The 13000-nt window shown below is 35.8% G+C and overlaps 1 protein-coding gene across 2 annotated transcripts in view; it reads left to right on the top strand.

The window, feature by feature from the left end:
• Nucleotides 1-1286: 1286 nt before the first annotated feature.
• LOC120630370 (contactin-associated protein-like 5) overlaps nucleotides 1287-13000 on the top strand; it is a 38641-nt gene continuing 26927 nt past the window's right edge. The window contains exons 1-8 of one of the 2 annotated variants that reach the window (XM_039899582.1): nucleotides 1287-1358; nucleotides 6470-6601; nucleotides 8944-9169; nucleotides 9813-9949; nucleotides 10734-10885; nucleotides 11593-11656; nucleotides 11937-12221; nucleotides 12865-12971. In XM_039899582.1, coding sequence (XP_039755516.1) covers nucleotides 6493-6601; nucleotides 8944-9169; nucleotides 9813-9949; nucleotides 10734-10885; nucleotides 11593-11656; nucleotides 11937-12221; nucleotides 12865-12971 — 1080 coding nt within the window. In that variant the 5' untranslated portion in view covers nucleotides 1287-1358; nucleotides 6470-6492. Of the gene's footprint in view, nucleotides 1359-2475; nucleotides 2727-6469; nucleotides 6602-8943; nucleotides 9170-9812; nucleotides 9950-10733; nucleotides 10886-11592; nucleotides 11657-11936; nucleotides 12222-12864; nucleotides 12972-13000 lie in introns of those variants that run through there. The other variant, XM_039899581.1, reaches the window with a different exon arrangement.

The following is a 13000-nucleotide window of genomic DNA, read 5'->3' as shown; positions in this document are numbered from 1 at the left end:
TTAGGTTTTCGGTTACACAGATAAGTCTCAGAGACAGTACATAATGTACCTCTGAAGCCTGTGAAGTAATATTTCGGTTTTCATTCACACGTTGTATAATTTTCTTTAAAATTTGATACCTAATATTAGAAAATAAATATGGGATCAAAACTTTTTTTTTCATTAATACGTGTAGAAGTTTTTCAGGCCACGATATTCTCACAAACTAACGCACACAAATAACACAAATCATCGAGCCAAACGCATAATTACCGTCTCCGTTCCTTCATAGACTAGATAATGGTGCTCTGCCGTAGAACGTCGGTAAAAAGACTCTACAATAGACCATAGTAAAAACTTGTCAGTCCTTGTTTCCTATAATTATAAAAATGTCATGTTATTCTCGCGCTAACAAGACAATAAGGCCAAGCGCGTGTTGCTATTGCGCACCGCAAGTTCTGTACCTTTTAAATACGAAATCAGCATACACAACACGGATCTCCTGTCTCAGAATGAAAAGTTTTTAGGCCGTACACAACGCTAGCAGAGTGCATCTTTCACACGATGAATTGCTTAAATTAAAAAAGCAAATACCTAGTTCCGAAAAATTAGTGACGCACGGGAATCGAACTCAGGCCCCCCTAAAGGGAGGCCGTTGTGATAGAGTACATACTGCCTGAATAACTTACTGAAGTTATTGCAATAAAAAGTTGTAACCGTCAGACAAAGATGGACTCTAATGGTTCGTTCATACTGTTTTGGCAGCGAATCCCTTTTTGTTTAATACTTGGAAGGTTTAATCTCCTAGCGAGATATCCAGCTTCCCTGTGGGAAAAAGCTTGGGTTGTGTAGAGTTCTTACCCGCTAAAACCCCTACGGTGGCCACTGTCGGCACGCATTGGGAAGCTATTCCTAAGAATACATCGGTGATTTCTTTGTGAAACGCCTAAAAGGTTAATTCACACTCACAGTCCCACAACCTTGTGTGCCTTGCTGGCAGGCACGGCAACATGTGCCACAACAAATTGACATCGTCCCAGGAACAAGTTGGCGTCGTCCCCGGGGTCGTTGGAGGAAATAGAGGGTGAGCGGTCAGTTGGTTACGGACCCCTAATTACCAAAAACACGTTCAAGATTTGTATTGTATTTCATAATTTAAGTATTGTATCGATTCTTACCTTCCGTGAAACTAAGCAAAAAATGTTGTGCGCAATACTAGGTAAGTATCCAATTCGTTCTCAATGCCAATTACCAGAGTGTCAAATGTCTTGTCCAGTGTGGATTTAATTACTATCTAAGTAACACTGCATTCATGCAATGCAGTGCATTGTGGCGCAAATAATGTAGGCAATAATAATATGTCGATTGTCGGTGATTTCGTACGTATAAAATTTCTGTTATATGTTAATTCCTCTATTCCCATTCCCTTTTATTTATCTTCTTCTTTAGGTGCCTCTCCAACTAGTGAAGGTTGGCCGTCAGTTTTTGATAATTCTCATTTTCTCTCGCGAGGCTCAACCGCTGGGCGGCACTTGCGGCTCTTTTATTTATAGATACTCTTTATTTGTTATCTCCAGATATACGAGAAAAAAGAGCTATATAAACGAAGATAATTACTTCGAAAGGCGACCTTATTGCTTTATGCCATGCTAGGCCTTTAAATAAGGGAAATATGAGGTTATTTGAAGTAGTTTATAATTATAATTATAACACACTTTTGTAGAAAATCCACGATTTCGTCCACGAAAAACTTGTGATAAGTTAAATTTCCCTATATAAACTTTCCATTTTCTCTTTATTTGTTGATGAACCACAGCAAGATAAGGAAAAAGAGACAAAAAATATGTAGATAGCAAAAAGTGGCCTTATCGCTTAAAGGCGAGGTTTTATACGGGATTCTGTGAAAAAATTGTTTCCTGTAATTTAATTTCTGGAGATGGGCAATGGTGCCTTATCCTATTTATCGCACGGGAATCTAGCAATTCTATGCTGTGGAAGTCGTGGGAATCCTCTAGTAGGTACTGAATAGTAATTTTATTGGATAGAAGCAGGCATTACTTTGCGGAAATCCATGATATACTTATTATGCAAATTAAGCTTAATTTGCTATACTCCGCGAAAAGCAGAATCTTTAAGCAATTTATAATTTCTTCAATGCTTATACTCCACACCAAACAGATCTTCAACAATGTACCCTCTCGCACGTTTCGCTCTGAAACCGGAGCATCCTCAGGAAATGTTGACTTTACAATGAATAATTGTTAAGAATAAATTTAATTGTAACCACAGAATTTTAGCAAAGTTCAGCAAGAAATTACGAACTAAACCGAGCAACAACGTAAAATAATAAAAAAGAATAGGTACAAATGGCTAACTAAAACGCTTCCTCAATCTCGCCGCTAGTGCCCTGCACCCGTGTCTGGGAACAGGGTCTGACCCGCGACCCGCGAGGACAAATTGTAGGTGTCATTATGCCTGTTAAAGTCCCGCCGCGATTGACGGGGGCCGCGTACCACGCGTCCTTGTCCTAACACTGAAGAAAAAAATATATAAAATTAATACCATAACTATATACTTGTCTGTGGTTATAATTAGCGCGAAATAAAAATTATTCCATATTTAAAATTGTGATGTTTAAATTTTAATGAATCGAATTTATTATGAGTGAGGTGCTGTACTATAAATTGAAACGGTGATTTTTATTGTGATCTTTTGTTGATTTTATTCTTTTGATATTTTATTAAGATGTAAGTATTAGATCTCATCATACATTTTGTATTATGTAAATCTCTAATCACATCTAAGAATTTGATTTCCGAACAGAGACGGTACTATCTATGCTTTTCCGGTAGGCGATTGTGTGTGTGTGTAATTTATATGCATGCGTGTGTTCACAATTTTGAAGTAGGTAAGTAGACTAGATTTTAGTGCAAGCTAACATTATAAAGGTGTAAAATAGAACAAAAGCGCCTGGTTCTTATATATTATAAAACACCAGAGGCGTTTATAATATTTTTTTTATATTAAATTTGGCTTTACCCAGCGGCTACTACTTTATAAACTGTAGGTGTTATTTCATAACTTTCCCATCAAAAGCGCCTGTCTAACTTTTCTAAAATTGTACTATTTTCCGCCATCAGGGCTTTTAAACTTACCTACATATAAAGTATGCCGTATTGTTAATTATATGCTAGTATATTTATTTGGAAGAATTTGTTTTTCGTCAGCATACATATAAATAAAATATCTACCATTACATTCTACTTACAACCAAAACTTGCTTTCCTTCTACTTTGATTAAAAGATGGGTTTATAACCTGTCTACTTACTCAAGATATTGCATGTAGGTTTTAGTTAGATTATTTTATAAAAAAAAACAAAACTAAATTGATTTAAATTCTCTTCAAATTGCCGTGTCATACCAAAACTATCTAGAGACGTTGCTTATAGCACTTGAATCAATTTAACTGCACGCACCGACCAAGTTCCGCGGACCTCTCCGGTTTATGTAAAATCCTTTACAGTTACTCCCGTTAATTAGAAACGGCGAGATCAAGACGGGTCAAGTTAATCTGGTCGCATTCAAACCGCGATGTAGTGTGTGTGCACTCTGATTCCATATTTCCGCTCGAAACCCTATACGAATGTCGTGTATACTAATTTGAGTCCTATATCAAAATAAAAAGGGTTTGAATTACATTAACACTTAACGTATAACGTAAGCGATGTTAGTAGCGAATATTTTTAAAGGTTTGATGAAGAGGAATATCTATTTGATACACATGAAGTACGGTCCATAATCGACTCGTCATTTTAGTTGTTAAGTTGTTTAGTTGTTGTTTAGTTGTTTTATAGTCGCCTAGTGGGTAAGACTCCAGTCTCCTTCGATCCCCGGCACGTACCTCGTAACTTTTGGAGTTATGCACGCTCTATGCAGTTAAATATCACTTGCTTTGGTGAACGGAAACATCGCGAGGAAAAATTAAAAACTCATTGTCAAAAGTAAATGTTTAGCTGATAATATATGTCCTTGTATAGTCACAGTTATGATAATCGAAAAAATTATATTATTAGTTTTTAGATCTCTTATATGTGAACAGTATATTCTTATGAGAAAAAAAAGTCTTTAAACCTAAACCTAAAGGTGAGCGAAATATTAGAAGTAGGCCATCGGGCTTTGACCAGCGTATCGGACTAGAGTTTAGGCCCTTATAAATTTGGGAGGAGACTGGTGCCCGTTAGTGGGTCGGTGTTGGGTTTATAATGAAGGATGTCATTTTGGGTAAAAACTGGGTCTTGACAGGGAGTTGATCCCTGTCAATATAGACAGTCATTACTTACATATTGTGTTTAGTGTTTACTGAGTAATATCACAGAGTTCAGGAATAGAGCTCTAAACAATGGCGTGCATACAGGGTACGCACTAAGCGGGCAGTTTATATAAAATTAAAAAAAACTTCAGTACGAGTTATAAAAACACATAAAAATAGGCATTTTAAGAGTCAAAAAAGCGTACCCTTAAGTTTATATAACTCGTACTGGAGATTTTCTTCATTTTATATCATCTGCATACCCTGTGCATACCCTGTATGCACGGCACTGGCTCTAAATATCTATCTCTCTCTTATTGCGAAATCTGTGCTCAGTAGTTGGACATAAATAAGCTAGAGGTGTAGCGTGGACCATGATGATTACGTTAATCTTATAGTAATATATAAAGCTGAAGCTATTTGTTTACCTACCGACAATGACGTGCGAGTTAGCGCTCCGATATGATGCCGCATAGAAACCGATTGGGATGCCATATCCCAAACACGTAAGCCCACTACCATCTTGGACTTCATCATCACTTACCACCGGGCGAGAATGCAGTCAAGGGCTAACTATTAAAATAAAAACCTTTCAAATGTCAATGAACAATGATTCAGTGTTCTTGGGAAAACACTGCTTAACTATTTTGACCTCAGGCCACTTTTATTTGAGAGGAGTTAAACTATGTCCGATTTATTTTTAAAGAAAAAGTCACAATTCCCACGTTCATACTATCGCACTCTCATTACGAAATGCGTATAAATTAACCGCACTTAAGACTGGTTATTTAACTATTGCGTTTAAATTAACAAAACTTGTAGCGCGGCTTTCACTGCAACATTGTGCAGTTTAAAAAAACATATCAGAGAATAATCACGAGTGAAATTCATTTTTCCTTTTTCTATTCATCGAACGTAGTTTTACTACCTTTTTATTTTACATACATATATAATCACTGTTTTATCTTTATATATATATTTCTTGTGTGCATGTGTATGTCGCTGAACTCCTCCTAAACGGCTGGACGGATTTGAATGAATTTTTTGGTATGCGTTTGTGTGGCACCCTGGATCGTTTAGATTCACAAATCAGCCAGACAGATGGAGCTGGGGTCTGCTAGTATCTATGTAAAATCAAAAGGTTAGGTCAACAGTTTTTAACAGTTATTTTGTATCCTGAAGACGGACAAAGTATACTTTTTATCCAGGAAAAGCACGTCGGATCCGTAGGTATATAAAATACGGCGGCATAAAACCTGCAGTGAATTTGACAAAACTTTGCATAGAGATAGCTTGCATCCTGGAGACCAGGGGTAATTATTAATGTGGGAAATAAATAATTTCCGCGGGATTTCTCAAAACCGGAACAATCGCGGACTAGAAAGTTACATAATATCTTTATTTGATGGTCGACCTGCGTAGTGGGAAGCGACCCTGCTTTTTGAGTCCAAGGCTTATGGGTTCCGTTCTACCACAGAACAGCGAGACGCCGTGAGCGGTTGCATTTTTATGTGGTTGATATTCCATTAACACGCACGAAATGTTTTTTATCCACGATACGTACCGCTAGGATGTGGAATGCCCTCCCGGCAACTGTGTTCCCAGCCTCGTATAACTTGAGTACCTTCAAGGCAAGAGTGAATAGGCTATTTCTGGGCAAGCGTGCTCCAACCTAGACCTCATCATTGCTTTCTACCAGACATGATTGTCGTCAAGCCCTGCGCTACCGTTAATAAAAAAATAAACTGGAAAATGTTTGTGTGATGAACATGAATGAATTTCAGTGTCTAAGTGTTATCTGTATATTATAAGTATTAATGTATATCATTCATAAACATATTCATCAGTCATCTCGGTACTCATAACACAAGCTACGCATACTTTGGGGCTAGATGGCGGTGTGTGTATTGTCGCAGTATATTTATTCAAAATTCAAAATTCATTTATTTCAAGTAGTGACTCTACCACCAGTTCGGAAGAAGCCGGCAAGAAACTCAGCAGTTGCTCTTTTCCAACATCAACAATTTACATTTTAACATTCATTTTTCTATCTTGTCAGAGATGAAAGCAAAGCCGGATGCTTCCAAGCAACCTTGTCATTAAGAATTTCAGTAACCTCGCTGTAATAAATATGTTTTAACATATTCTTTAATTTTTATTATTATTTATTATCTTTTCAGATAAATGACCTTAATCGAGCGAGATGGGTGTGCGGGAAAGACGAAGCATACTTATAACTGTTTTATTGATTTCATATGGAATAGCTGATATTAAAACCAGCTTACCGGTAGATCTAGCTGCTGAAGAAAAGGGTAAGAAAATACGTTTCCTTCAAATTGTACTAACCGAAAATAGCATTTTTATTGAATAAGCTTGCCCCGTAGGTCTAGTGGTTTGCATGTTCAAGTATGGATAACGAAGCTCTGGGTTCGAAACCCGCCTCAGCCAATGAGATATTTATTTATTTATTAGCTTTTCAAGGGAAACAAACAGTATAATTATACATAAAAGTCATGCCGTATTTTTTTATCACATAGACCAATGAAGTTTCCACTACTTGGTTATACATATAACACGATAACATTAACCACAATTGCTTAGGAGTAAAAAAGCAATTATTATACAAAAAAAGAAAAAATAATAATAATGTAAGTAAAACAAAAATGAAAAACAAAAACTTTAAAGCTATAGTACTTATTTTGTCAAAATAAATTTTCTAAACGACTTCCAATTTTAACATGAAAAATGTCCGTCTCACAATATTCGTTGTTAAAAGCATTGCGCGCACGAGATAAAAAGTTATTTTCCGAATACCCTATATTGGAGGGTTAAGTTTATTTTTTATATCACTTCAAGTTGAAATCTCACCTGGTTCTGAGTGATGAGTTCGCTTACTAGTTGGGCAGTATTAAACCTACACCCCTATTCGGTTTCTATACGGAGTCGTACCGGAACGCTAAATTGCTTGGATGCACATGTTTGTAAAAAAAATATAAATGTTAAAAGTGCTCCGCCAGGTATCGATCCCGGGACCTATCGGGAATTTCACCACTATGTCAGCCAGGTCGTCAAAGAGTAAAGTAAGAGAAACAAGAGTATAAATAAAACTATTTCTCTAGAGTTAGCATATTTACGTGCCGTGCAGAGGCACAAAGATTGTAGATTAGGACTGTGGCCGGATGTAGCATGATCTGACAAACCGTGAGTGACAAACGTATTTTGATTCTCTTTGCGCCACGCCGCGGACACGTGACAATAGTGAACTAACATAAGTTGGCACGCACTTCATACAAACACAAAACCACTACCTATTCCTAAATTTTTTATATTATATCTCGTATAGGAAAAGGTTTTTCTCATTTTATGGCATTTTGTTGGCTACCCTGTTCAAAGACTCCGTGCACAGATCAGAGTTTGAACCCTTTCAGGCACCTCTAAATTTTGGATGTTTTACGTTAAGTTAAGGAAAACATCGCGCGGGAACCTGCATGCCTAAGAATTCTCCATAATGTTCTCAAAGGCATGTGAACATTGTGAGGAAACCTGCATGCCTGAGAACTCTTCACAATGTTCTGAAAGGCATGTTAAGTCTAACAATCCGCACATGGTCCACCACAGCGTCAAATCTTTACATTGATGGCCAATGTTTGTGTGATGAGCATTAATGATTTTCAGTGTCTGGGTTTTCTGGGTCATTGGCTGAGCTGGGTTGTTTATATGTATATTGCTATTTATTTATGTATATTATTCATAAAAATATTCATCAGTCATCTTTCTACCCATATCACAAGCTACGCTTACTTTGGGGCTAGATAGCGATGTGTGTATTGTCGTAGTATATTTATTTATTTATTTATTCTCAGAGGGTACCCATTTCATGCCCTTTGCATGTATAGAGAGATTTTGGCTGGTAGAGATTGCTTTTAAGCGATATGGCCGCCTATTGTACCTTCACTCAATTGGTTTGTACATGGTGTACAATAAACTGTATTAGATTTAATTTGACCTTCAGAGGTCCGGTAATGGGTGATAATGATGAATCGAAAACTGCAATCAAACCTGGTTGTAAATATACTGTCATACCTGCTAGGGGTTCTAACTTACCCACATCACACTGGACTACTAATTTTTTTGCAACACGTCTTCTTGGACTGGACAAGGACAAGGCTTCCAGACTAGGACAGAGAATTTAGAAGAAAGATTTTATTATTTCCCAAATTTTCCCATAAAAGTACTACCCCGGGAACTCCCACTCATAAAACCACAGTTCTCACCACTACCAGTGAGGTCGTCGAAGTTAGTAATTTGTAAAAATGAACCGTCCCATAATTTCAAGCGATATTAGAAGAGTTATAGGTTCCGAAGCATGACAAGATGGATCAATTTTTACAAATCCCAGGGATCACTAAGGAAACCCTTATTAAATAATTCATCATCATCATCATCATCACATAGGCCTCTATCAAGCAGCGCCAAGTTTAAATAATCAAATCTACCATTTTCTCATCCCATTTCTATGGAGATAAGGCAAAAAAATGGGTGGACATATTTATTTCGTTGCGCATGTAAGCCCTTAAGTCAACGCAAACATTTTTTAAAATAATGACTAAAAACTTCCATAATTTTAAATTATTTATCACTTTTCTTATTTCAGCTCCACAAGTAACAACTATAATACCTACAGTATCTACTTCCCCTAATCCTACGACAGTTAACATTTCTACCTCTACCTACGCGACGGCTATACCCCCAATACCTCCCAGCGACCGGGACAGATTCCTCACGTTCGCAGAATCTGGCCATCACCAGACATTCATGTTCGCCAAAGACAATACGTTCATACAACTAGATGGCGATATTATCCAGCGATTTCAATTAAGGTCAGTTGATGCAAATGTATGAAAATGTTGGCCGAAGTTGTCTGCATTTTAAACAGTTTTAGACTGGTCAAAGTTGTTCTGAATCTACGTTTCATGCAAATTTTTGGATGAAAATGCAACCGCCGCTGTTTTTAGAACTTACTTAGATATTCAGCTTTATAATGTAGACAACTTTTGTTTTAAAATAGCCCATTCGATAAAATAGAGTTTTTTCTTTTTCATTTTAAACTATGTGAAGTCGTTAAACAAACCTTGAAATTTCAGTAGTTCCAGAGATGTTTTACCGATTTACGTTATTCTTATTTCGTTAGCTGTTAGATCGAATCTTCAATAGTATAAATATTTTGACTTCCTAAAACATATTCTTACAATATTCCGTAATTGCCGACTCCCACAGTCGCATAAGAGCGCAAAGATGTGAATTTGAGGTAAAAAACTATTTATTATCAAATAACTTATTTTAAGTGCTATCGTTTGTTTCTAATACCCGAAGAAGTGCGAGATTTTTAATTTTTAAAGATTTTTTTTCAATGTTTTTATTAATTTCCTCGATAGTATACAAATTATTTATTCATCTAATCATACTAACAAAAATAGACAATAGGTTAAATACTAATGAATTTTATGCTCATTTTAATTTTAGATTGTGCAGAGAAATATCGTTTAAGTTTCGAACAAGACTTCCTCACGGTCTTCTAGTATATCATAATGTTAAGAATCCAGTTTTTAAAATGCAGCCTTATGCTTTGTACGTCATCGTGGAGAAGGGCGAACTAAAAGGTAAAAGAAATAACAAGACTAATAAAATAACACAGCTGTTAGTTATAATTTTGAATATATTTAGTATGTTGGAGATGGGATTTCATATATGACCTAGGTCTTGATTCTTTATGACATAGACATCATACAAAAACAATAATAAATGCCATAAATAAACTTTGAAAGTAAAAGTTTACTTATGAGATTGAAATCATAACTAATGTATATGAGTCACTAATAGTACATTTATACTACTTACTGTTAATTTTGCTAGTTAATGAAAAAATACAATAACTTTCAGAATTAGCCACACCAATTGCATTAAAGAGTTTGTTCCGATGTGAAAGTCGAAGACAAATCACAGAGCCCTGAATAAATTGCAGTTGTCCAAGTATTAAGAAAACCTGTAACTTTTAGACCGTCTGTTAGAATTTTGAACACAGGCCCGAGGCTCAGTGTAGAAAATTGAACATCTATTCATAAAAAAGCTGCCAAATTGGGTTCACAAAAATGCAGGTTAAAGTTGTTCAGATGGAATGGTCATGGATAATCAAGTTTCCCGAATAATTACATCGAATTGTAGCATTGAAGTTCGAGTCTTATTACATGAGTCATAAAGTGGTATTAAAGAATGTGACGCGAGGGTACCACATGTTTCACTTGTGGTATATCACTGGCACGCAAAAAATGAAAAGTGTGCTTTATATCACATAACTCAAAACTCACATTTGAACGGTATCATTTCAGACAAATCGTTGTTAAGTCGATATGGTATGTGCAGGTCACTAATTTGCAAATTTTGCAGTTGTCCACGTATTCGGAAAACACCTGACTTCTGTAACGGTTGGTAGAGCTTTGAACAGGGACCAGTGGCACAGTGTGGTTGTAACTATTGACGTCCACGGCGCCAGGCTAATAGCTAAAGTAGATCAATTGAAAGAAGAAGTTTACTTAAAGGTAAGATAAATGTCTAATTTCAATGTAATCTAGATTTGGATTGAAGCATGCATTTCGAGGATACTCTAAATCCATGATTAGAAAACATAGCTCGAAGAACCGATGGACGTTGAGGTTCTAAGGTGCTGGAATGGCGACTCCGCACAGGGAAACGCTGCGTTGGTCGGCCCCTAACGAGGTGGACAGACGACATCAAACGACTCTCTGGGAGCCGCTGTAAACCAGCTGCCTTGGATCGTGGATTTTGAAACTCCCTAAATAAGATGTATGACTTCAATCGGTTGATGATTAGAAATTAATCAATTTAGTATAGTCCACGATAACTGGACAAATCTTCGCAGTGTAATTTATATAGCTCGCAATTTTTCTTTAAGTTTAACTAAACATTTTTGACGGGAATTCGAGGTTTTTTAAGTAGCGAGTATTGAGAGTGATATTTCAAGGTCACGTTTAGATCTATTTCTTAAAATCAGATAGAAACAAGATCTATAGTAACTGAGAAACAAAACCATATATTCCAAATATAACAAAATCACGCATGCCATCTTACTGCACTTATTGGTTAAGATACCAATGAAATAAAAGCTAATATAGGCTATAAAGGAATTAATATTATGATAAAAACTAACTAAGAACGCTGCTAGGAATAAATGGTAATGTGAATTATGAAGAGTTATAATACTTCCAACAATATTTACATTTCACAGGGCTTGAGTTTCGACACTAATTACGGTATCACGGATAATTTAACATCCGTCATTCTTATTGGAGGTAAGTTAAGTCAATCAATATTCCTAAAATACTCAACAACTTCTCAATGTTCATATCATGTAAAACTAAAAACATAGGACAATATAAGACACATGGATGTATGCAAAGTACTACAAATTGTCTAGATCTTTTTAATCTAACACTTTTGTTTTTTTTTTCTTTAATGGATCGTTATTACAGAAGATTAATTTTTAAATTAATTAATTTTCTAATTATTGTTTAAATGATATTTACCATTTATTTTGTTATTGATTATCCAAATTCTTCATCATCATCAAAGGTCTCAGTTCGGAAGAAAAGCTGCACGGTGTCAAATACATTATAGAATCATTTGTTGGTTGCATCAGCGATATGGTACTAAGTTCAGGCAAAGCAGCATCAGACCTCTTACCAATCGTTCCTCTTATTGCGACTAAACATGAAAATGTTAAAGAAGGTTGCATCGACAAGTGCAGAACAATGGAAAACCTTTGTTTTGAAGGCTCTAGGTGTATTAATGAGTATAATGGATACAGATGCGATTGTTTTGGGACTTTGTATGAAGAACAGCTTTGTGATGTGTTTAGTAAGTGTGCTGTTTTTTACTTTCATAACTCACGTTTCCTCTACTTTTAGTTGAATAGCTTTCAAATTTACTTACTATCATTTCGCTTGGTAAAGAAAATGGTTTCTGTGCTACAATTCCTTTGATCAAATTAAAATCTTAATGGTTCACCAAATTATTATGGATGTTTATTAAACTTTAGTTTCTTATGTGCATTTTTAATGTATTCAATTAAATATCACTTGCTTGAATGGTGAAGTAATCTATGACAAGGGAAACTGCACGCCTAAGAGTCTTACATAACGTTCAAATCAAAAGCGTGTGATATCTCCACACATCTAGGACTACACTGTGGGAGACAGGACTAACAATTCTAAAATGATTATTAAAATCAATATTTAAAATATTGATTTTAATAATCATTTTATTTTGTATTGTAAAATACTACCCTAAAATTTTCTAAGTTATTTGTATTTTAAGCAATTAAATTTAATTGGCTTTAACGTTGTAGTAAAACTTGGTGAGAAAACCTGCATGCCTCCATGATGTTCACAAAGGGGTTTGAAGTCCACCACGCTAGCCAAGTTTGGACTGCAGATGGCAGGTTAAGGGTTGTTTGATGATTTTTTTTGTCTTATGATGATGTTTTTTTTTTAATTGCCAGCTGCTACAATATTAACTCTACGAGGATCTAGTTACGTATCTTACCGCGTATACGATTGGAAGGATCGCGTTCACTCCACTAACACTCGAGTGAGCTTACATTTTAAGGTAATTTTGTTGTTTTATCCAAGACTAAC

This window comes from Pararge aegeria, chromosome 16, assembly GCF_905163445.1.
Source record: "Pararge aegeria chromosome 16, ilParAegt1.1, whole genome shotgun sequence".
Taxonomy (NCBI): domain Eukaryota; kingdom Metazoa; phylum Arthropoda; class Insecta; order Lepidoptera; family Nymphalidae; genus Pararge; species Pararge aegeria.
The sequence above is the reverse complement of the archived record's forward strand: the minus strand, read 5'-3'. Positions and strand labels throughout refer to the sequence as shown.